The sequence below is a fragment of the Montipora capricornis genome, chromosome 12, assembly GCF_036669925.1.
Source record: "Montipora capricornis isolate CH-2021 chromosome 12, ASM3666992v2, whole genome shotgun sequence".
Classification (NCBI taxonomy): domain Eukaryota; kingdom Metazoa; phylum Cnidaria; class Anthozoa; order Scleractinia; family Acroporidae; genus Montipora; species Montipora capricornis.
In genome coordinates, this window is record NC_090894.1 from 10,860,757 (window position 1) to 10,886,969 (window position 26,213).

Below are 26,213 nucleotides of genomic sequence, written 5' to 3' on the forward strand. Positions count from 1 at the left end.
AGGTAGGGATGACCCGCTGATATTGTTAAAACTCTTCTTTCAATCAATGTGCATTCTACATCATCATCTTGGAGAACTGTCTCCTTCTTCAAGATTTTAATTGCATAAATTTCATCACATCCCTTTCTTTCTGCCAGAAGAACCTGTTTAGGAAAGAACTACAATAAGGTGAAACGGCAGAGAATCAAACAAGTTATTATAAATTGCATGTGAAAAGGAGGCTTCCAAATTTTGCGAGTACCCTGTGCTTTTGAGATGTGGGTATCACGTGTACAAGCCAAACATAATGAGGGAGAATGCTTGTTTATCACATTTCAATTTTTAGGAAAATGAGCTGGTTGGAGTTGGCTTTGACCCATTGATATTAAATTCTTCTAATAAATACAACTGTATATTAGTTCAAATTGTCTGAAAGCCAGGAGTGATTATCAACACCAATATCTTTCTGTTTTGCACAATGGTTATGGGTTAAAATTCATGGTCATGGGTTAAAATTCAGCTATGACCCCTAGCTGGAGTTACATACATTAGGGACCTTTAGATCGAAGGACGAGGATGACTATATGAGTACGAGTTTTCCATGCTGAGTATGCACATAAGGTTTGGTAGTCTAGTAAGTAAGTGAGTGAGTGAGTGAGTGAGTGAGTGAGTGAGTGACAAAAACAACAAAAAGAAGAAAAACAAGCCCCAGTTGTTCAAACGATGGACAGCACTATCTCCTGGATAACTCAATCGGTTTTGCTAGTGTTAACCCACTGGATAGTGATTTATCCAGTGGATAGCATTATCCACCTTTTGAACAACCAAGGCCAGAAGAACAAATTCTTGCTAACCTTGCCAAAGCTTCCTTTTCCTAAAACTTTTATAAACTTAAAATCAGACAGGCCAAACTTCTTCTGCCGCCGACGCACTCCCGGCGAGGTTTCCAAGTCATCTGGTTTTATTGGCAATGGATCAAGGCAGTTGGCTTTTATCTCTGCTTTTATGTTTGATCCATTATGTTGAATTGACGGCTAAAAAAAAACAGGATCATTAACTTTTACATTTATGGCCAAGCCACTATGCTAACCTTCAATGAACCATCAATAAAAAATTGTAACTCATCTTTTGCACAAACTTTTTCTCATAAATAGGCCGGCAAAATTTTTGTAAAGTTTTGCACGCAAAACAATGAGCTAGTCAGCATTCTTTAGCAAGCCACTTCGATTTCAAGTAAAGTTGACATCGAATGTCAACTTACTGTAACTTTCCTTCAATGTGGATAGAAAGCTGTGAAGTATCCCTTTCCAAGTTTCAGTTTCATAAAGGCACATTTTAAATGAGGTGTATGTCAACATATTTCGCAAATCCCAGTTTGGACAATCAATGTGCAGTCCAGTGCTCCAGTCCTTGTTAAGCTGATTACACACAGTACAGTAAATTCCTGGTACAGACCTTTTTTACTCTCATTGATTCTGTCAGTTTGTTTCCTGTAGTCCCCATATCTTTAAGAATTTGTGCCATCTCTTTAGCATTGACTCCACAGTTGTTGGCAACATTTCGTCGACATCTGATGTGGACGTTCATTTTGCAATCTGAAGCAACAAAACCAATCATAACAGACCATTTTGTCATGCAATTACGTCTCAGTCAATTCTACAGTCAGAAATGTTCTTTTCCGCCAACAAAATGTTTGTAACGCTCTTTCTTATACAGAGACAGTAGGGAATGTAGTGTGCTGACCCATATGGTCATTTGCTTAGTGATGTTATCAACTTTGTTCTACCTTAAAATTTTGAAGGTAAATTAAGTTGCATGGATTGTATACTTTACCTTATGGAACAACGCTTAGATTGTTCTGCTTGTGTGGGTATAATACAACATTTCATCAGACAACAATTCCCATAAATCCCATCACAAGGACAAACTGCTATGGTTCATGCAAGACTGAGTTGGGAAACAGAACATTTTGACTCTATGTACCATGTAGTCTAGGTTTTTGTGTACCTGAACATTGCATCCCTTGTCGAAAAAGACCATAAAGAAGAGATCCACAGTGGTCACAGAATGTTGGTCTCATGTAATTGTGTTCGGCAAATCTGTGAGGTACATTCACTTTGAAACGCCAGGAACCAGTGCTTGATCGGCTCAGGGACCGCTACAATTTAACAACAAGGAGAAAGGACAAAAAAATGGTCTCAAATTGAAATACAAATTTATTGTAATAACAGAATGTAAACTATTTTGAGGAGAGTCACTGTGCCAGTTAATTCGATCTAATGTATTTCCAGCATGAACAAGGGCTCCTACATGTACAGTGCAGCTCAAAGATAAGCAAGCCAAAATGTACGAGTAAAACACGAACAATATATGCATATGATACGCATACGGGTAAAGAATGCCCGCCAATCATGTTGTGTTTCTTTGTTCGATGCTTCAGTGTCGTGTCAAGGGTGCAAGTGTATATCTGGATTCATAATGAAAAGGCTTGTGTTAATGGAACCAATGAAAAGTTTGTGTTATTTCTAAATCACTCATTTTTTTTGCTGCTCTTTTCTAGTAAACAACCTAGCAGTTTTCGATCACCAACAATTTTTTCATTAATGTCGACTTTGCATTATGCCACCAACTTATCATCTCTCGCTGGACTCGGGCCCGTGCTTTAATAAGAAAACAAAAATAATCAACTAAATACAATCGTTCATCTCTTACAAACAGTACTTTGAATGAAAACGTTGTCTTTAAACGGAGAGCTTTTTATCGTTTGAATCAGCGAATAATGTACAGTAGACCCGAAAAAATGTTCTTTTTCAGTGTTTGCCGTGATGCCATAACACAATTATTTCACAATGGCATTTCGCCAGCGTGGTCTTTAAAAACAAAACTTTTCCTTAAAGAAAAATTGAATAAATAGAATTAGTGCATCTTACAAACTTTGAATGAAAATCTGGTCTTTTAACGGAGAGCATTTTACCGTTTGAATCAGCGAATTATGCCCAGTAGAAATGAAGATAATGGCTTTTTTCAGTGTTTGCCGTGATGCCACGGTGAAGCTGCCAAGCAAGCAAGGTTCAAATGTCATTGAAGTAACATATGTTCACGAGCTCTATACCAGTCATTTGATCTGTTGGTTGTGTATCTCAGTACTCAGCATGCTACATGCAGTTTTCATTGATGTTCTTGTATTATGCAACTTCTGAACTAGGGGGATGCTGTGACATTTGCATCTATAATTTGTTGATTTCAGTTGACAGTGTCCCCAATTAGTGCTCCAGTGCTAGAAGACTAGACACTTAAATAAAAGCGTACCGCGTCCTCTCTTAACCGCGGAAAAAATCTTGGTGAAACCTCGGCTTTCGGTCACCGTAGACAAGGTTTTACCTCGGTCAAACTGGAGATTGAATGCGCAGTTTCACCTAGTCAGAACCGTGGCAAATGCACAAATAGTTTTGAGCGGTACTGTATGTCCAGAAATGCACATAACACGAGGAAGTGTCCCTTTAAGTCTAAGCATTTGCTACCCATTTCCAACAATAAGGTAAATGCAAGGTTAGCATTATTTTTTGGTAAGGGTACATGCAGCTGTTTATTTTTACTTGAGGACTAGAATTTGGGGGAGACTTTCGTCTGTATTCCCAGACACCAGTGTTGAAGTTGGAAAGGAGAGCAAGGGAAAACTTTGTAATGCTCATCAAAATCGTCAAGCATCTAATCATGCACATTTCTAAAAACAAACCTATCTCGTTAAAGGATTCTATAACAATGTTATTGTCTTTAAGCCAGGACAAGACTTGTTTCCAAAATTCAGAAGACACTTTGCAATGAGAGAGTAAAATAATGTTCTAAGGATTCTGGTTCTTCATTGCAAAAAGTGCAGTTTGGAGATTGTGAAAGGCCGAAGTGATCTTGGATTAAGTTAATCAGCTTTCGAACAACTGGGCCCTGGACATATCTGGAAATCAATAGAGCATGGCTCGAATTAACGAAAAAAATCCAGTTGCATTTTTGCAACAAGATACCAAAATTTAGTTACAATTTCACAACTTTTAGACGAAAAACTGATGTGCTGCATTGTGTTGTCAGCAGTTTAGCAATACAAAATATAAGCCCGCAATTCTTGTGTGTAAAGAAACCTCTGAAAATGGCAAATGATTGAAGGAAAGGAGTTGTGCACGTAACACCACAGCTAAATTACGCTACAATTATGCTATGTTCAGATTGAAAGGAAATTCACAGCGAGAAACAAAATAATTTTATAATTTCTTTATCTATTTTAGCCAAAGTAGCAGAAAAGAGGCAACTGCTAACCCATTTGTTTTGAAAGAGCGAAGGTGAAAACAAGTCTTAATTTGTGACTTCTCCAGATATTTTAGTCACAAAGGGAAAAAATTCAGTCGCAACTGCTACTGTATTGGTTGCAATTTCAAGCCCTGTGGAGTTTCACAAGTGCCCCACTCCATTAACCCTTTTTCTCCTAAGAGTGATACTTACATACTTAGTGATACCTAGGGGTGCAGGGATGGTGCAGTGGTGAGAGCACTCGCCTCTTACAACGTGGCAAGGGTTCGATTTCGAGATCCGCAGTCATAATGTGGGTTGAGTTTGATGGTTCTGTACTCTGATCAAGAGGTTTTCTCCAAGTACTCCTGTTTCCCCTCTCCTCAAAAACTAACATTTGACTTGATTTGCGTTAATTGTTAATTTCAGTGCTAGAACGACTAGACACTTATATAAAGTTCCTTTCCTTTCCTTTACAGAGTTTTCTCTGTCTGATGTCAGACAATTTTTGCTTATCAATGGGGCCACTTCAGTCAAGAAATAAATTACCGTAAACGTCCATGTATAGGCCGCATCCGTAGATAAGCCGCACCCCGAATTTAGAAGCGCACATTTTGGAAAAAAATGTAGTACAATAAAGTTTGAAGTTCCAGTAATGTTCTATTGCTTTAAATCAACAAGGACAAACAATCAAGGTTTCTGGTTTCACCATAAAGTTGAAATACGAACGAGAGCTTAGTAGCCAAGCTTTAAATGTGGGGAGGAGTCTGGACCAGGGCCTGGGTATCATGACCACGTCTGTTTGGAAACCCACAATAGGCGAAAAAATTCATGCAGAACAGGAGCTTGATAATGCAGTAGACAAATTTGCCGAGAAGGTGGTCAAGGACAACGAAACAGTTGGCCATTTACCTCGCGAATTTTGTGGTATTTTATCGCACGTGGCGGAAAGATATGCGTGGAAGTGACTGGCCGAAGACGTCACAGCAAACAGCTGTGCGGAGGAATGGGGATTCCTTGTAGGTTGGTGTTTACTTGTTAGAGAAAAGCGAAAATTAATCGCTTGAAAGAACTCTTGGAGAGCAAGATTCGCCGATAAACACTCAAAGACACAAATGGCTCCTTTAGGAGCCACCACTCATTAAAAAGCCAATGAACAACAGCAACATGGTCTCAGTTTCTTTTTTGTTTCGTTACTGAGATCTTCAGAAGTTGTATGAATATTAATTAGGTTTTTTAAAACTCCAAACACAGATGTATCCATGGATAAGCCGCACCCTTGATTTATGGCTTCAATTTTGTGAAAAAAAGTGCGGCTTATACATGGACGTTTACGGTAAGAGTGACAGATCACAACAAAGGGAACCCTATGCCATGATCAATTCAAACATTGAAACAGTTCTTTAACAACTCACACATGTGCAAAACGACTGCCAGGAATATATAGTTTATCATCCTTAACCAAGAAGACCAAGAGGTCAAACCATTCCAATATATCAACACAAAGGCACTACTTGCTCCTTACTCATTTACAGATCCCACAGCCGGAGTATCCTGGCATTCATATTAAGCAAACCCCAGCTAATAACCAATCAGATTAAAGCATTTTGTCCTTGACAAGATGATAAACTTATGGATTAATTTATATGTAACAATAAGTGTAACAGACACAGACTGTTGCTAAGTTGTATTATCAAATGAATGTACATCATACCACTTCCTCTGGAGGAAAGCCTTCTGTCATCTCTTGTTTCACTCCTGGACACTGAGAGACCACTTCCAAATGACATCGTTTGTGAACAACACATGTGCACACTAAAGGATAAAACAACCAAATTCCAAATGAGTTGCCATGGCTTAGCACTACCCTAGCCAGGGATACAAATTCCCAGTCGTCCGGTTGTCCCAGACGACTAAAAACCCATCCGGACAAGTACAATAACTCCAAAGTTGGACGAGTGAAGTTTTAGTAAATGTCTTTACATGAATGCCATCACATGTTAAAATATACAATGTACTTTCATTCTGATCGCTTTTCATTCAATGGAAACTTCCAGAAAATAAGGAACAAACATGCAACTTGAAATCCTCAGTATTGAAACGATATCTTTGCCTGAGTAACCCAAAATTTGTCCGGGCAACCCAGCTGACGACTTTGATAAAAAATGAATGTGGATCCCTGCTAGCAGACAGTAGAACGAAAGGGTTCTCATCCCATATCAATGATCTATTAACAGTCTATTAAACTATCTATTAACGGTCTATTAAATTAAGGCTGGGTAGATGTAAAATGAAATTCAGGAATTCCGGGTTAAAATTTCTTAAACCTTTTTCTACAAAAACCACCAATCTGTGGAATGAGCCTGAATTACTGTTGACTGCCCTGCCCATTTAAGTTAAACATTTTGATACAATTCCTTTCCCGCAGTGTGGGCAGTAGGCAGCGTTTGCTTTCAAGGTGTACCGGAACAACCACAACTATGGAAAGATACGTTTTCAAAATCATGAGTCCCAGAGGGAAATGGATAAAATTGTTCTTGTCCAGCGAAGAGGTTGCAAGTGCAACCATGGTTTCGCTGTTACTTTGAGTGCAAGAAAGGTTCCCTGGACTGTACAGTAGCGTCAAAGACAACACCTCTCAAGAATTTGAACTATTTACAAGAAAAAGTGGGAAGGACAGTGACTCAGTAATCCAGGCCCATTCCACAGATCGGTAGTAGATCATAGTAGCTTCAATCCCCCTTCAAATTCTAACCTTACGTTAACCTGTTGACTCCTTAATTGCACGCCCAATGACAAGTAGAATCGTCTGGCATGCGACAGAGTAAAATATAACTTTCACTGTTACAGTCGAAACCTTGATTATCCGGACTCGCTGGGACTAGACGAAATAGTCCGGATAATCGAGGGTCCGGATCATATAGCATATGAATATTAATGAGGAACAAACACTGATTACATTAAGAAAGCAACATTTAATCGTGAAACAAAACATTTGCAAATTGTTTGGAAAACACTATGCTCTACATCTTCACTGTCCGTTGTGAATACCTGTACACGTGCCGGCAAATGACATGATCTTTTCCTTGCGGATATCAGATATCTGCCGTTTACTACAACCATATTCAGCTGACAAATTGGTTCCTTTTTCTTCTTTCTCTATTTGCAAAATTACAGCCTGTTTATCTTTCATCGAAAGAACAGATCGCTTACGCTTCAAGGACATGATGATCGTGAATAATCATTTGTGACGTAGTGTAGGTTGTTTGCTGAACAACAAGCCAATAGAGTGTGAAATTTCACTTAGCAACAAAGCAACTCTAAGCCAATCAGAACTCATTCTAAAGTTCTGCATTAGTTACGACGTGTGCGAGCGCTGCTTTATTTTGCTTTTTGAAAGCCAAACAAACTTGCCTTTACTTCATTTTTCAACGCTGTAGTTTTAAAAAGAACATGGTTACGGATCTTGATCATGACTAATAAATATTCATGCCAAACTTGGGACCAGAGAAAAAGTCTGGATAATCGAGAAATCCGGATAATCAAGATTCGACTGTACTTACTTTTTCATGAATAAATCAAAATTAGAGGACAAACCAAATCAAGTTGAGATAAATACTTTATTAAATCTGAAATTCATAATCAACTCAAACTCACCTTGACATTGATATCCTTGCTTGTTGAACACACCCCTAGAAATAAAAAATAAAACACTTTCTCAGAAAAAAAGGCAAGTCATGACTACCAGCATCCAACTCTCCTTCTCGTAGAACAAGTCAAATAACCTGCCCACGCCCAAACCTTACTCAGGGACCAAATGACAAGCACACACGCTGAGAATACGTATATGGGATGCCCTGCTTTTGATTGGCTGAGGAGATGTTGAATGACTGTTGTTGATGAATCGCACAAACCCTAATACCATTCCAAGTGTGAGTGGTGTGAATTCTCTGCAAGTTAATACGTTATTGGGCAGATGTCTTTAAAAACTTTGCATAATTTGGTCTTGGGTAAGCATCACTCACTGCGCACCCTTGGTGCACTTGAGTGAAAATGATATTACTCATTTTATTTCTTTTACTGAAACAAGTTTATTGTCACTTGCAGGGCTCAAAATTAACAGCAATCCATTAACCAACAGATAGTAATTTCAACGTTTGGTTACTAAAAATGCGCACAACTAACCAGACATGGTTAGTATAAATTTTCTTACATATTCAAATTATGCTTAAGAAATACAAATTATTCCAAAATGGCCACCATTTTAGTATTCTTTTCTTTCCATGCAAATTGGCCCTTATGGCCTCAATTTCAAACGTAAAATTCAAAGAATACTTGAACAATGCCATAAGGGCCAATTTGCATGGAAACAAAAGAATACTAAAATGGCGGCCATTTTGGAATAAGGTGTATGATCTCTTGACAAATAAAATGTTCTTTTTTTAGGGAAGGCTGATGTGTTATTTTCCTGAATTGCTCTTTGAGTCAAACAATTTGACAAAATACTGCCACGGTAGTTGTCACGAGCCTTCACATCATTAAGTCTTTAGATAGTGAAATTTTACTTGTCATACATTTATCTTGTGAGTTCAGTGTAAAAAATCTTAAGATGCTCTCTCAATGCAATTTTTTTCAAGATCAGTTATCACTTCAAAAACACGCTTCATGAAAGCGATCGAAACGATGCACAAGAGGTTAGACAAGAGCTTAGTAGCGAACCTCCAAATGTGGAGTGGAGTCTGGGCATCGCAATGAAATGGTCGGCCATTTGCCTCATGAGTACTCACGAATATCTTGGTATTCCTCGCATATGGTTGAATGATATGTGTCGAAGTGACTGGCCTCAGGAGTCACAGCAAACAGTTTTGTAGAGGAATGGAGATTCCCTGTAGATTGGTGTTCAATTGTTCAAATAATGCGAAAATCAATCATTTGAAAGAACTCTTGGGGAACAAGAATCGCAAATGAATGCTTCAAGAAACAAACGGCCCCTTCAGGAGCCATCACTCATGAAAAAGACTACGAACATGCTTTCACTTTGTTCTATGCTTATTTAGCGACATCTTGAGAAGTTTTTATGAATATTGATTATGCCTTAGAAACTCCATTCTCAGATGTTTCCGTAGATAAGCCGCACCCCTGATTTTTTATTTAACTTGAGAAAAAAGGTGCGGCTAATACATGGACTTTTACGGTAATATTGAAGTTAAAAAAGAACAGATTCTTTCAAACCTAAGATTTAAATTCATTTTGACAATGACAACAGTGGGTTACTCTGTACCCAAACCAGCTGCTAACTTCACATTTTATTGAAACCCCTAATACTCATGAAAAACAGCTGTAATCATGCATCTCCAAAGTCGACTGTAGCTTGCCAGCTTTCGTACAAATCCTATGTTTGAGAACATTCCTCCCTAACTGACTGATGTCTAACAAGGAAGCATCTTTCAAGAAAATAGTAACGATAACATTCTACATTCAAACTGTGCAATAATTTAAAATTCATTACAATGATCTTAATTAACAAACAATAAGAATAATTCTTAATGCCCACTAAAGTACCTTCTAAGTAGAATGATGGGCCAGAAGAGTGAAATTACCTTTATAATAAGGGTTTTAAGTTAAAATATTATGTCGACAAGAATAAACAAATTTCTTTAACTGAACTCACAGTAAAACAAATGCCTGTGTCGATGTTAAATGCATTCATCTTTTTCCTATTAATAAAATAATTTTGTATAAACAGGTTGTTTTGGTTAAATATTTGTGATAATTTTGTTTTAAATTACTTTTCCTTATAAACACCAACAAACCAAAAAGATAAATTTAACTGCTCTAAAAACTTAAAATCCAAAAACAAACTTCCCTAGATTCATCCTGAAGACACTATTTTACTCACCCTATGAATAAACAAAAAAAATTAATCTGACTTTTACTTGCAAATGTATATACATGCAAATGAGTTTGTGATGAATCACTAGTATAAATTATTATAACCAAGTTTCTTTGCATTGCATTTCTGAAAAAATGAAATTTTAAAAACAATTTTTTTTAACTGGGACTCCAAAACATGTAAACTGTGATATGAAAGTCAACCCTTTTAAAAATCAAATATAATGTCATTGTCAAAATGTGATTTAGAGGATAATATTTCCTTCAATATTCTGTTTTAATATTTTAAAAAAATTACATTCATAGTAAAGACAAAAACTATGATATGAAATGAAGATGTCTTTTGCATTAATTTTTCTTGTTTATTGATCTCCTGAAGTTTTGCTTTTGCTGTCTGATCAAAAACTACTCAATCATACTTGTTTATACTACAAACCCGCTTTTACATTAATTTTTCATTATTCTGTTTCCGAAAGAATTTTGTCAATCAATAGTAGTTGGTAATCTTCTGACATCAAGTTGTCAATCCAGTTTTTTTCTGATCCTTTCTAATGTTATTTGCGCCAGGGAATGATAAATCAACAATAAATTAGCCCTGATTTTCCTTAAAGTTCGAAAAAGATAACTGGCAGTTAAATACATCTCTCCCTACATGTAGTTACAGTTGCTGGCAGATTGCTTTGGTGATTACAGTACATGTGTAACTATCGATTGTGAACTCAGTTTTAATAAGCATGAGAATGATGTTTGCATGAAAGCCAGTCAGTGAATAGGGGTGATTATGAGGTTGAGGAATCTCATACCAACTGAGGCCAAATTACAACTTTACAAAGCAGCCATCCTCCCTCACTTATGCCTTGCCATTTAGTTTGGCATTTCTGTAGGACCTCAGATATTCGTAGACTGCAGAGAGTGCAGGAGCGGGGATTGCATGCAGTTTTTAAGGACAATAATAATAAAGGACAAGGTGCCTAGCTACCAACTGCTGCTAAAAAATGCCAAGGTACCATTTTTGCTTAATAGCAGACCACAAGATATATGTATTTTAATGTATAAAGTGAAACATACTTTGTGCTCGCGGACAATTTGTAATTTGCTCATGACTAACAGTCATTCCTATAATTTACGGCAAACGGATTTCTATCTACATGTACCAAGGTTTAGCACTGTCAAGTATGGAAAACATTGATATTTAGGCCCCAGACTCTGGAGCAAGCTATCAAGTACAGACAGATCGGCTGCCACTCTCAGGCATTTTAAGACAGTGATACGTAAACATGATCTAAGTAATATCATAGAAAGATGCAGTGAGTGTCACTTATGTAATTCATGATTTTATTAATTAAAATCCTTTTTTCAGTTATTTGTATTCTTCAGATGCATGGTAACTTATCTGTATTTGTATTGTTTTTATTAGTTAGAGATTTTAGTTAGGAGTCCCCTATTAGGAGAGGATATTCTCCCCTGCTAGACTTCATCTGACATGTTAATAAAGTCATTATTATTATTATCTCACAGCACACAAGAGACCATAGGTGTCCAAGTGATGCATGAAAAAAAAACTGTCATTGCTTAATGCTGCAAATTATATTCATCTTGTTTTCCTCATTTATAAATTTTATCATTTGCCAAAATATATTTAAAACAGACACACCCATGTGTAAAATATTACAAAGTGGACTGAAAGAGCACCAAAAATTTGGCATCAAACAAGTTAATTCACAATAATAATTATTACTACTTACATATACAAGAACGCTGCCTATCCAACACTTAACTGTCATTCAAGAAAAGATGATCCAACAATTTTCTCTGAAATTGTGCATTGTCATAGTCTTACTGGGACCAAACTGAAATGTTTTAAGAGTTTTTACACTCACATGTGCTGACACTAGCAACATGTGAGGTAAAAAACAAGGAAATGACTAGAACTGCCATCTTACTGCACCAAAATTACCTCTAAAATTAATAAACTTCTCAGAGCAGATCCTTGGATACATTACAACACTGTGCTCTGTGAAAAGGGTTAAATACACAGCTGTAACAAGGCCCCTTCTTAATGACAGGCTAATAAAAGTACTACTTAGAAGTGGTGTTAGAAGGTGCTTGTGAATTCACAAAAAGGAAAAAGGGTCAATTGGAAGTGCAACATAATGGACCATATCAGATAACTCAATGTAGTACCCAATTCAAACCCTTCGGAAATAAAACATTTTGTGCAAATTCTGAACTTAAGTAAAGCACGATGACTGCATTAGTCATACATAGACTACCATATTCATTTTGGGAAATTTGGTCATTTTTATGGTTTACAATATTTGTAAATTTAAACATTGACAGACTGAAATACAAAAGTCATGTCTCATTGTTTTAAAACATCTTATGTTAATAAATGTCCAAAATCTTTATTTTTCAATGAATTCAAAATTTTAAAATTAATACACATACAATTAAAAAATGAGGATTCCACATTTATAACTCACACATGAAAAAACTGAAAATTGCAAGAAATGAAACAGTAGATTTTTAATTTCAAAATCACGCAGTTGTATTTTTGTTTTAAACAATGTTGTTGAACTTTAGAAAAGTTTTCAACAAAATGTCACAGACAACAGGCTGATGTTACGTTTTGTGTTTAGTCATTCGATTAGAAGGCATTTGTCCAGACAAAAATAAACACGTGATTTCAACTTTTCAAACAATTTCATGCGACAAATTTGGGAGTGCCACGCTCTGTAAAACGTCAAAATTTGCTTTCAATTTTATCTGGAAAGCTAGGCGAGCATATATTAATATTTAATGTGTTTAATCCCATTATATTTACTTTATTGCTGCGTTTCTATTCTTTTTAAAGAGGCTGTGTTGTTAGATGAAAAGAACACAATTTTTGTCACGACGACCGTATAAGAACTCGCTTGTCGAAACTGACTTGATCATGAAAGAAAGTTAAATCGCCGATTTCACGCTCAGAGTAAATGATCAAACACAACTACAGAACGTGTGGTCTAGATATGAATAATACACCACAAAAAAGATGTTGCGATATTGCTGGGTAAACAAATACACTCAACAGCGAGAGAAGAAGAAGTGTCAGGCATACGTCAGCAGTGACTTTTGTCACTCGCATAACCTCACTACAGAGAGTTCGTACTGAGGGCACCGACAAATTTCACATTCAAATCTTTTGACGGCATGCAAGACCTTTCAAGACACATTTGCTCGTAAATGCATGCCCTGCAGAAAATATTCAAATTGCAAAAGAACATTAATGGACCAAAAACCAGCTGAAATGAAAATTGCTAACATGAATAATCTCTTTTCGTGCTGCAGTTGTCAAATGGTCACACAACAAATCCTCTGGATAGCTCTCTGCAAAAGAAGGCATCTCATCACATGAAAGGCTTCAAAGTCTCTCGCTTACCAAATAAAATCCTTGCAATGGCAGCAGTATGTTGGCTGTCTGAGCCAAACAGCCATAAATTTATGTCCGCTTATCTGATGTACACGACGTCGCATTGCCCCCCTTCGTCCTTTAATACCACTCTCTCTTTCCTTGAAAACCCTTTTCTCCTTATCTGCACGAAAACAGAGAACAAATCTTCACTGAAGTTCCCTTGTAAAGAGTACATTTCTAATATTTACAACCGGTTTGTCACTGGACTCGGCACAATTCCCGATTTGTCACAATCTCTCAATACTCCGCTGTAAATAGAGTTGTCGCAGCGTCAATACACACTGCTATTCACATTCGAATAACCTTAAAAATCGTTTCCACCTGTCACAAGAAAAACAACAACAAAATAAAAAACATCGCCATTTAAGAGTGCTTTGTTCGAAACTCTCCTGCCCGCATCTCACCTTGAATGGCAGGCTTGAGTTCGATGTATAGGTGCAATTTTCCTTCGGGTTCAAGAGGTATCTGTGGAGATGACATTACAAAATAGTATTAGTTAAGGCCAGCCTTGAGATTAATTAAGCTCTTTTGCTAAAACAGACACTCAAATAATTTTTACGTTTGGTCCATACCCAGATATCAGAGATTCCTTTTGTACCAGAATTCATAATCTCCTCGAAAGGGACTGATGAGTTTGCTACAAAGGGATCAGGCGGCATGATAGCATTATGAAATACAGTTATCCCTAAAGTTTCTCCATTTTCTATCTCCCTTTCAAACTCTTCGTTCCAGACTGGCGTCGATGTTTTCGGCTTGGAAGATGTCTGTGCTATATGCACGTCGTCTACGTTCAAAGATACGTAAGGGTCGATGGACTTGAGTCCACCAAATGTTCGTCTTTGAGCCAAAACTGCAGGTTTTAAATCGGTGGCTCCGATCACCTTCAGCTTCACCGACCCTGTAAAGCCCACCATCCTACTCTGAGCACTTTTTGACACTCCAAATGGTGCAAAAACTCTGTTTCAGTCTATGGAAAGCTTGGCATTGTCTAATTCGTTCGCGAAAACCGAATCGACCAATACTCCACACCGCTTTCGCAGATGATAACAATATTCTCTACAACAGCGAGAGGGTCAAGAATTTCCCAGCAGGCCGCTGTCTGCTTTTCTTACTGTCGGAACTCTGCGAGAATCTTCCGGAAACTTTTCGGGTATTTTCGGCAACTTACGCAGTACGTTACGCTTGGGTGCGGCTGCATTGTTGCAGAAGGAAGAGAAATTGTTATGTATTGATGTAATGAGCTTTCAGACTAGATTCTAGATAAAATATTAACTTATCAAAGCTTGTTATGTTTACTACATTTATTAATAGCTTTTAAAGGGGGCTAGGTTACACTGTTTAAGGTAAATTTGTTTAATTTTGTTAATTAAGAGCTCTAAACGTCAAATTGGCAGAGCAAGAGTCTTTCATTTGCAAAATCACGGCCACATAACAACTGAGAATGATTTTCCAGCTGTGTAAATGACATTTTGATATAGACTGATATAAATTTGAAAAAAGATGGGCCGACGTTTTTCAACTTTACCCAAATTCAATCCATTTCAATCCTCTCCAGTTTTGTCCATCCATGTCCCTTCTTGCCTTCCCTGTGTTTGGTTAGAGTTCTTCTATAGTTTTGAAGAGTTATTTTGATATTTTAGTTAATTCTATGACCATTCGATCATTGCTGAAATTGCCTAAAATTGCGTGACCTAGCCCCTTTAAGCACAATACCATTCAAATATTATTAAAAATCAGCCTTACAGTCATGACTGATGAAACTACTTACTTTCAGTTGCAGAAAGATTATAGGCGTGCGTCCTGATCAGATCGACAGTTTTTGTGCTTTTACAAAAGGGTTACTCCCAAAAATGAAGGAAAGACGACTCCAAAATTCAACTGCTTTAATTGAAATTATTTATTTCATTGAACACGCTGATTCGAGGAGTTTGGGATTGGACTACCTTTGGAGGAAGTTTTAGGCAGCAGAACCAGGAAGTACTGATTTAAATTACAGCATTGATATTTCTCTTTTGTCGTGGGCAGTTGAATATAGAAACCCGACGTTTCCACTCAATTTGATTACCGTATTTGCTTAGAGTCAGAGCTATGAGGCAGCTTTTTTTGCTTTCTTCTTCGTGTAGAGGCAGGCTGATTCAAGGGCGGAGGTTTGTCGAGGAAGGTAATCGTTTTAGAAACTTAAATTTGTTGAGGATCGAACACGCTGATTGACGTTGAAACATTCGATTTTAAGGTCCCGTAAATTGTTTATCCAGAAAACGTTTAAGTATGATTTAAAATCCCAAGACTGTCATTTAATTTTCGTTTCTTCTTTCGCTCCATTCTCTTCCATTCGCTTGGAATGGCCGTAAATTTAAAGAGAGGATAACAAAAAAAGGCGAAAGGATTTATTCGTATTGACCTAAAAAAATACTTGCTTAGATGAAAAGACACATCTTTACTTCAGTTAATATTTTCACTCATCAACGTTGTTTGTCGAGCGCCTTTTTCGATCGCAGCGATCATTGACCTTGTTGCCAGGAACATTTCGTGTTGACTATAGAACTCTCGAGATTTATTTATTCAACTAGAAGTGGTCAGTCAATTTCTCGAATAGAGTGTTTTCTTAACAGGAGGAAGTTTCAGGGTACGCTTTCCTCATTGTGCATGCCTTTATTTTCAATGCCTACGCATCTTTGCATGTTCCTGGGAATGAGCAATGCCTACATGTTAATCTGTCACTTGGTCACCCAATACTCAGTAGCCAAAGACCTAGCCAATGTCTGACTGATATTTTGTAGCTGCTCTTCGAAAATGACTGCGACTTCCACAAAGGAAAATTCTCAGTTAGGGCAAATAAAATGTTTCAATCACTTGATCAGTGGTTATGTTTTTTTTAACCAAATCAAAAGAATGTGTTTTATCCTTAACACTCTTGTTTTCAGCCATTTTAACCTGTTCAAAACATTAAATAAGTGGTGATAAATAGGTGAACATCGAACATGAGTAAGCATTATTTCAAAACTCCATTTAAACTCTTACATATCACTGTTGTCTGGAGCGCATAAACATCCTGCCGTTGTACTAGTAGTTTCATGTTTTTGACATAAAAAAGATTCTTCATGAGAATAGAGTTCAATTCTTGGATGACTAATTATGACTTCAAAATGGCCGCTGTTTCCTTTTTTCAGTGGCCTATGTGACGTCATGTGAAAAAAACTTATGAAACTTCCACACAAGAGAAGTTGAGGGTGTGGTCTCGTCAAATATGGGGGAGCACTCATTTGTAAACTATTTAAGGCGTCAGCGAAATGTTTATTGATCCAACACTTTGAACGGGAACTTAGAGCTGAACCACAATCTCCACCTTTCCATTTCAATTGTTGTTTTTTTTTACCTTTATCGTGATCCCAGCTCGATTTCGCACCCGAAAATTAATATTAGAAAGTGAATGGCCGCGTTGGAAACGGTGATATTTTGAAAAAAAAAAAATACTTTGGTAGCCAAACGGAGGTGTTGCGTCGGTGGGGAAGTAGTGTACAAAAATTTGGTTTTATCAACGGAGTTGATAATGTCGTATAAACATAACAACTTTCTTTAATTTTCCAGACATGTTTCGACGGTACATCCGTCATCTTCAGTGTTACATATTTTGAAATCGCCGTTGAATTTAAAGCGCACGCAATCTTACAAACTTCGTTACATCGCGTTGTCAATATTGCGTATTAAATCAAAACAGAACAAAACAAAAATTTTAAATGAGTGACGCTTAGTTCCTTACAGGGAGAGAGTCAGGTTAATGTGTTTCACCTGCTGGTTGAGATCGGGCTTCTCCCATTTTATATACATGGATTCCTTAAGCTTCACTTGGTACTTAGTGGCTGCAGAGTCCAGGATCTCGAAGCAATCCTGTGTGCAGGATGCCTTACAAAACTCTGAACTCTGCAGATGTTTAAAAACGTTCGAAGATCTGTCTGAAAGTAAGTGCTCGCGCACTCGTGTGGAGAAGTGTCGGCTGGTTTCACCAACATAACAAGCATTACAACAAGCATTGCACACGAAAATTTATAGACCACACGCGTGCGAAGCCCTACAGGGACAGCATCTTTCACATTAAAAAGATTCCTGACTTTGAAAGTAGTGAAGACTAACCTTATATCAATAGGTTTACATAACCGATTAGCAAGTTTGCGTATACCTCTCTGTGCCGTGACTGACAAGTGCCCAACGTAAGGGATTTTAAAGAAAAACTTAGGTGTTTCCTGGGGCTCGATTCCTGAATGAGACTGTGTTTTCCTTCCCTTGACTGCTGTCTGAATATATTTAGAAATATATTTGTTGATAAGGTTTTCAGGGAAGAGATTCCTCCGCAGAATGACAGACAATTTTTGAAGATCAATATGGAACCCCATCCAAGTGTTGTTTATCTTAAAAGTTCTATCACACAGTTTGTAAGTAAAGGGGCAAAAACTCAGATAACTGGTGAGCAAACCTGTGAAAGTTTTTTTCCGGTAAACGGTGGTTACACTTTGGTGCGGGTCAGTGTTATTGATTAGAACATCTAGGAAAGGTAGAACATGGTCAGCTTCCCGTTCCATTGTAAAGCGTATATTGGGGTGTTGATTGTTGATGTAATTGAAGAAAAGGGTTGCATCCCGTTCAGAGCGGAAAAGGCAAAATGTATCGTCTATGTAGCGACGATAGAATAAGACCTCTGAATCCCCGTATTGATCCAACCATATATTCTCATGGTGACCCATAAAGAGATTGGCGAGAACAGGGGCAAGGGGGGACCCCATGGCTACACCATCCACCTGGTCATAGAAGTTACCCTTGAACAGGAAGTGAGTTTCCTTTGTAGCACCTGGTCATAGAAGTTACCCTTGAAAGGGAAGTGAGTTTCCTTCGTAGCAAACTCAAACAGCCTTTTAAGCTCATGTTTACTAAGTTTCAAACCTGGGTTACCCTCAGTTATATACTTGACGGCAAGTAATGTGAAAGATGCTGCAGATGTGAAAGATGCTTCGCACGCGTGTGGTCTATAAATTTTCGTGTGCAATGCTTGTTGTAATGCTTGTTATGTTGGTGAAACCAGCCGACACTTCTCCACACGAGTGCGCGAGCACTTACTTTCAGACAGATCTTCGAACGTTTTTAAACATCTGCAGAGTTCAGAGTTTTGTAAGGCATCCTGCACACAGGATTGCTTCGAGATCCTGGACTCTGCAGCCACTAAGTACCAAGTGAAGCTTAAGGAATCCATGTATATAAAATGGGAGAAGCCCGATCTCAACCAGCAGGTGAAACACATTAACCTGACTCTCTCCCTGTAAGGAACTAAGCGTCACTCATTTAAAATTTTTGTTTTGTTCTGTTTTGATTTAATACGCAATATTGACAACGCAATGTAACGAAGTTTGTGAGATCGAGTGCGCTTTAAATTCAACGGCGATTTGCTGAAGATGACGGATGTACCGTCGAAACATGTCTGGAAAATTAAAGAAAGTTGTTATGTTTATACGACTATCTATATTGCTGCTATCTAGACCAGTTGATAATGTAAATTGACCACCGTACAGAGATTCTAAAAGCTGACGTTTCGATCGTTAGCCCTTCGTCATAGCGAATCGGATTCGCCAAGAAGTTGCCACTTCTTTGGCTTCTTCAGTTCGGAGACAGCGGCCGTGCCTGGATATGCGCTTTATCTTGAGAGAAACCGAGCCGGCTAAGACTAGAGTAAGCACGAGATCCGACACCACAATTTCTCTCCCTTGCTGCACATCGGGGACAGATATCTGAAAGACCAAGGCTCAGACCTTACGTTGGGGATCATGGTTAGATTTGGTTTTCCTCTCCCTCTCTTTCCCGCCCCCAACCCCGTCGTTTTGGCACCCGGCCCAGACCTATCCCACACCTTTCTAATATGGCGTCTGATAACCCTACCGGCGAGTCTAAAACACAAGTCACATTCCACAAGTCACTCGTTGCAGGTCATTCTTTTACCTTTTTGAAAGTAACCCAAAACCCTCAATTTGGCTAACCCTTGGCCTAAAAACCACCCTTTGGCCTAGGGTTTGCCAAATTGAGGGTAAGGGTTACTTTCCAAAAGGTAGAGCAATGACCTGCAACGAGGAATGTGTGGAATGTGACCTGTGTTTTAGACCCGCCGCGGCGCTACCTCCTTCGAGCAGCTATATCAGACAACGACTGTCTTTTTGTCAGTCAGCCAAAAAAAACAGCAGAATATTGAATTGCTGTATATTTCTCTGAAATTTTGAGCACGATATCCAATATTCGGGTTACAAAAAATGCTGCTTTAGTGCTTCAGCGCTTTTTCCATTTCCCTATTGAGTGTTTTCACGTGACGTCACGGCGGCCACGTTTGTTTCCCTAAACAAAGCAATGGCGGCCTTGATGGTGCTCAAACTAACCCTCCGGGAACTGAACTCTATTTTTATGCAATTTTTTTTTGTTTGAGTCCATGTAGAGACCTTATTCATATACAATTCTTTTGTCCAAGTGCAACTTAGCCAACTTAGCCTACCAAGAATTCTTGCTCTAATATGAAAATCGGTAGGCTTATTTGCACTTGGACAAAAGAATTATAAATTGACCGCCATTTATGAATAAGGTCTATAGCTTTCGATGTATGATATTTCGTTATTTACCTACAACCGAACGTTTAAACAATTTTTTGAAGTTTTGAAGCCAAATTGTTAAAAGCAGAATGCCTTTTATGCGCAAATTGACATTTTATTGAGACAAAGCGCAATGAAGTAGGCAAAATTTCCCCTATTCTTTGATTGCACTCACGTGATAAGTCGGCCATGTTGGTGCCAAAACAATAGAAAAATGTAGCTCAAGTTTTGCATAGTAAAGCCGCGGCTACACGAGCGATTTTTGTCTCGCGCCGGTGATGCGATTTTTTTCAGATTTTGTCGCGTCGCCTGCGCGCCAGGCTACACTTGTGGCAAATTTTGGCGACAAATTGAAGGCCGCGCAAATCGCATACTTCAAAAGACCTGGGCACTATAAACAGACATTCCTACTTTAATTTCATTGGCGTCGCAAGCGCGGGCAAAAAGTTCCAGGGTGGCTACACGGGCACTCTCTGCGATTTTGTCGCGAAAGTTTCAACTCTGGCGACTTTTTTCTTGCGATTTTTTTACTTGTCGCGTCGCGAGTTCGAGGGTGGCTACACGTGCAATTTTCATCTCGCGCGGGCGACGCGACAAAGTTAGAAAAAATCCCATCACCAGCGCGAAAAAAGCGCAAAAAGCGCAAAAAGTCGCTCGTGTAGCCGCGGCTTAATGGCGGACTTTTTCGCTATTTTTCTTTTTAACAACATGGCCGCAGTAAACGTCAGGTGCAATCAAAGGATAAGCGATTTACAGCCAGAAATATCTGGCTCCACAGTTTTGTTGCAACTTTAAGACTATGTGTCCGAAAGTACCGCTTGTACTTAATTTCCTTTTTTCTTGCATTGGGTCTCGTCCAGCGCGAATTATTTATCAACATAATATCTGTCAGACTTGGTTCCTAAAGATACTGGTGCTACGTCTTTGGGCGAATGCTGACACGAGTTGACAGAGATGAATTGACCACCGAGCTGAAATCTGGAAGCCAATGTTTTGAACATCATGTGGTAGACTCAATGACCACACAAAAACACAAGAATCATTTCCTCCACCAGGCCCCATGCAGTTCACTGGATAAATCACTTTCCACTGGATAACTCAATTAGTTGTGCTAGCGTTTAGAGCGAGTTTCAATCGAGTGTCGTAAAACCAAAACCAAAGTAATTACTCTGGCCAATCAAAAAGGACAGAGACAATCCAGTAAGCCAATCAAAACTCGAAGTAATCAAACACAAAGCGCGGGAAAATGTGAACGCGCGAGCCACGATTGGTTTTGGTTTCACTATTGATTGGTTGAAAAGGTAGCGCGAGAACTTTAAACCAATCACTGAGCGAAGTAATGCAAAACCAAAGCAATTCACTAATTACTTTCCGCAAGATAGTGATTTATCCGGTGGATAGCGTTATCCACCTTTTGAACAACCGTGGCCAGGAGCGTAGATCTGTAGGCGCAATAGAGAAAAAGTAGTTCTAGTATCCCTCGAAGGAACACGAACATCTAGAGTCTTACGGAAACACTTCATTTGAGCTTCTAGTGTTCAGGATCTACTATCAGCAAAACGGTCTAATGAGAAGCGAGGTCTCATCATACTGGTCAACCTCGTTTTCCATAGGAGAGGTTAAATGCCAGAAGAACGAGAAACTGTTGAAACTGGCATTGTTGTAACGCGCCCGAGAAACGATGATATGCAAGTTGCTTGGCAACGGGCGAAAGGATAGTGAAAAAGATGATGAAAGTCGTAGGGGGGAATCGAAACTTCAACAAAAACCTTTTGCGAGGTTCATGAGTTTATTTATGTTCTTAGACGAAGTATCCAATTGGTGTGCGAGCTGGACAATGCCAACAGTGCGACTCGATGTAACATTGAAACCAAAGAAAACTCTCATCTTTTACGTCATCGCCTCCTTTCGATGTGAAACCCAGCGCACACCACCCCACCCCACCGCAAAAAATTTTTGCTCAACGTTTAAAAACACATCAATACAAAATAGTTTCGTCCAGGTGCAAATATATATATATTTATTATTTGTTCGTTTCTATATATTAATTTCTCTTCAAACCACCTCCAGCTGAGGATTTCTAGAAAACTGTCTGGCGAATTATATAAAATGTACAAAAATATATATATATCTATGAAAACCTACCTGGTTGGAATGACAAATTGATCGTGTCACATACTATCACGAAAACTATGTATAACGCACCAGACATTGGGAAAAATTGTTAACTCAAGCACCTGACTACGAGCGATCCCCCAATTGCTCAAGTGTTTTTTCCCTCGAAATGTCGCTCGTAAAAACACCCGCAAAAGCAATGCAAGCGTAAAACGAGGGGACGAGGTTTTTTTTCCGCGTTACATTCGAAGGACAGAGTAAATGGGGCAGCTCACAGTCCGGTACCTAATAGCATAGGACCAAAATTTAATGACGACGATTTCTGATGCAAAAAAATACCGTACTGTACCGTCAACAACAAGTTCAGTACGATTTGAATAACAGAGCTATGAAACGTAAAAATGCCGCCAGACAAGCCTTCAAAAAGCTGGAAACTTTTAAAACTGCGCGATCGTCCAAACGGAGGAACAAAATGGGACCGACTAATTTAAGCAAGCGTTTCCTCTAAAGTGAACGAGGAAAGAAGTTTGAATTATATGTTTTGCCCATCGCGAGGTTGTCCAGAAAAATCTGAATGGACGAAAAAAAAAAACTACATTTGTTCCTTCGTTTTCATTAAAAAAATAGTAAAACCAAGGCAAAATACAGAAGCGTGGAGGCAAATTGCGATCAATTGCAGGCGAAATGATTATTTCAATAAAGAGCAAGGCATGAGAACAACCTAGACGGTTTGTACATGCTACAAACTGAAAATGCCGTCCCTCGAACATGGATTAGAGAATTATTGAAGGGAAGAAGTTTTAGCCTAGGCAGTGTTCAACTGACCTTAGTCAAAGAGAAACTATCCTATGAAATTGATTGCCTTAAAAAAGGTTCCATTTTTGTTGCCAATTTGCGTGCTTAAGGCCTTAATTCAACTTTTAAGTAACGCTTAGCCCTTAAGCCAGCAAACATTGGAACGAATTACAAAGGAGAATGATCAAGAGAAGGAAGTCTAACGAAGAGTGTCGCACGTGTTATAGCTGGCAATACTTCTACATATATACAATTAACCTCCACACAATTTAAAATACAAGTGACCAATGCAAAAAATTGGAACCAGCAACAAGCACGGAATAGCAGAACAACTCAAAGCAATTAACGTTACATGAACAAATACCCTACTCCTGATTGGCTGTCTTCACAGGTGTTCGCGTTCATTGGTCGGGGAACACTATTCGAAGTTTACAACCCAATGAATGGTCTTAAACAGTGCAAAATTACAGCAAAAGCTACGACAGTCCTTGAAAGTTGAAGCGGATTTGAAGATTGGCCACGGGCCCTTACTGTAACTCCCTACGAAGTTCTAACATAGTGTTAATTCTAATAATTCTGGGCTAAATATTATATCCCTACCACTTTCGTAAAATGCGGTTTATAAATAAAAGCGTCATTAGTTTCTCTGTAGTCCGAAAATTTTTACTCTAGGGTCGACTTTCGGCAAAAATTTCCCGACGAACGGCAAGGTTTTGCTTGATAATTAATTCTTCAAAACTTCTTATTGTCTTTTTTCCCCCATTTTTTTTTTTTACAATTTGTCATTTTCATTGAACGTCAGAGAGCCAAGGCAAATTCATACTCGTTGATCATTGTATTAAGGAAAATGTTGATCATTGTATTAAGGAAATAGAAAATGGAGAGATGGTTAGTTTTCCCAGTAAAGGACCAAGTAATGACCAAGTGGCTTCATTATTCTTCTTGCGATAAGTTAAAACTTAGATACAAGCCTATATCAGACGAAAACTATCTCGCATTTAAAAGAAATCCATCGAATATGCCTCTCGCAACGGTATTCTCAGGGAAAGCATTTGTCTGCTTTTCCAAACCAGTTCAAGGTTTCAGTCATGTATACACGTTTCTGGGAATCCGAAATCGCAGCGTTTTTTTATTTGACCTGGTTGGCCGCAAAATTCTATAAATTATTTGGTATCAACAATGTCTGGTTGATGTCTGATGATGAAATTCTCTCTTGAAGCCTTTTTTCCATATTTGGCGTTATCGGTGTTTACTTGCCCTTTCACCATCCAATTCTTTTTTTAACACCATATCTGGCTTTGACTAATAAATTTTGATCTTTGACCCTCACGTGACCTTGTGCGCGTCTGTCCACGTGATGAGAAGTCTTTCTTCTTCTTGTTCACGTGAGTTCAGCTTGTCGAACCTTATTGGCTTCTTGGACCTAAAATTAAAGATGACGATAACATCATTTAATTACCACTTCAAAATATCAGAGAAAGTAATGTGACAATTTTTTGGGCTTGCCAAGGTGGGAGAACGCAAGCTGCTTGCTTCGGATATCATTGGGACGAACTATTTGTATCTCGTATTGTAGCTAACGCCGATTACTGATCATAAAATTCTCATGTTAAGTGCCTTAGGCACATTGACCCTGCTCAACTCAGTTTTCTAGCTGCCACGACTTGTTGAGGATTTGTCACGCCTGAGACAACGCAGTGGCAAATGCAAGGAAAATCACATTTGGATCGTCACGGCGTGACGACGACGTGAAGACGTGAAAACGACGTGAAGCAAAGATGCCTGTCTTTGCAAATTTTACAGCTGCAGCAACCTGCTTGATGGCCACGTTTTTCCGTGGAGTTTCGGGGCAAAGAAAGACGGACTAAGGAACGAGAGGTTTTCTCGGAAACCACACGGAAACGCTCGCTACCTGCAGAGCTAGGACAACATCTACCTCACCGCGCCTCCACAATATCAAATTAGTGTTACGAATTACCCTACATGCAAGAAACTTGCACTAGGAAGAGTCCATTAACAAAGAATAAGAATCTGGTATCACGTTTGTACCCTTCAGTGTCAGAAAAGTGTCTATTTTTAAACCAAGTTTTGCGGGAAAATCTAAACAATAGACCAAATGTTGTACCTAATTCAGATAACCTGGGGTTAAGATTCTTTGTGTATTGTACTCGCATTTTATTGTGGCATTCGCATTTAAATGACATGGAAATACTTGAAAAAAAACCTTGTTCTTCCCTAAGGGTTTGAATTGGGTACAATATAGAGTTGGGGTCAGTTCCTGAAAGGTGTAATAACTCTATTCCAGGAATAAATGTTCTGGAATAAGGCATATTTATCCCTGGAATAGAGTTATTACACCTTTCAGGAACCGGTCCCAGGTCTATTGTTAATTTTACCCTAAACCTGGTTTAAAAATAGACACTTTTCTGACGCTGATGAGGACTTGGCCAATTTAGGTAATTATTATTCTTGGGAGATGGACTCCTGGCACCAGTTAAAATTAACTCAACAAGGAAAAAAGCAAAGTTACCTTAAGTTAAATAATTTAATTTATATTTCCAAATCCACTTCTTGCCAAAATCCTTGATCGTAACAACGATTTGGAAGATAGAGTTCATCCAAGTTCATTCTTGTGGTTTTCCTTATTGTCGTTGTCGTTGTCGTAGTTATATCGGATAATTCCAAAGACGTCCTGCAAGAAATGTTCAAAGTTAGCTTAAGAGCGGGGCTTGGTTAGAAATCGAGGAAGTCACAGTCGGTTCTGCTGAGAAATAGCGGGCGATATTTTCAAACCGGCCATTAAATGAAAAACACAAAATAACTGAAGAGAAAGTGCCGCCTTCGTAATGACATCTGTAAATGGCTAAATGGATGGACTCTCTAGTCTTCTCGGATAAGGACGATAAACCGTAGGCCCCGTCTCACAACACTTCAACGTTCGTAAATGACACGTAAAGAACCCACACGCTATTGGTATGGAGTTGCCGCTGTTGTGGTCTGTCCTCTACGGTATATCACGGTTGGGAAGGTAAACACCCGGAGATACTAGCTACAACAAGCTACTCGTTCCCACGGTCTCATCA

The 26,213-nt window shown here is 38.6% G+C and overlaps 2 protein-coding genes across 12 annotated transcripts in view; both read right to left on the reverse strand.

The window, feature by feature from the left end:
• The window catches only part of LOC138027657 (calcium-independent protein kinase C-like), a 26,474-nt gene extending 11,792 nt beyond the window's left edge, over positions 1–14,682 (reverse strand). The window contains exons 1-9 of the mRNA XM_068875218.1: positions 14,176–14,682; positions 14,008–14,068; positions 13,571–13,724; positions 7,915–7,949; positions 5,972–6,072; positions 1,987–2,137; positions 1,435–1,574; positions 834–1,013; positions 1–143 (exon numbers count right to left, since the gene is read on the reverse strand). The exon at positions 1–143 is cut by the window's left edge and continues 31 nt beyond it. Coding sequence (XP_068731319.1) covers positions 1–143; positions 834–1,013; positions 1,435–1,574; positions 1,987–2,137; positions 5,972–6,072; positions 7,915–7,949; positions 13,571–13,724; positions 14,008–14,068; positions 14,176–14,517 — 1,307 coding nt within the window. The 5' untranslated portion in view covers positions 14,518–14,682. The remainder of the gene's footprint in view (positions 144–833; positions 1,014–1,434; positions 1,575–1,986; positions 2,138–5,971; positions 6,073–7,914; positions 7,950–13,570; positions 13,725–14,007; positions 14,069–14,175) is intronic.
• Positions 14,683–22,223: 7,541 nt separating this feature from the next.
• Positions 22,224–26,213, reverse strand: part of LOC138026190 (delta-like protein 1) — a 49,586-nt gene continuing 45,596 nt past the window's right edge. For all 11 annotated transcript variants that reach the window (XM_068873418.1, XM_068873419.1, XM_068873421.1 and 8 more), the window contains 2 exons: positions 25,661–25,822; positions 22,224–24,553 (listed from right to left, as the gene is read on the reverse strand). In XM_068873418.1, coding sequence (XP_068729519.1) covers positions 25,681–25,822 — 142 coding nt within the window. In that variant the 3' untranslated portion in view covers positions 22,224–24,553; positions 25,661–25,680. The remainder of the gene's footprint in view (positions 24,554–25,660; positions 25,823–26,213) is intronic.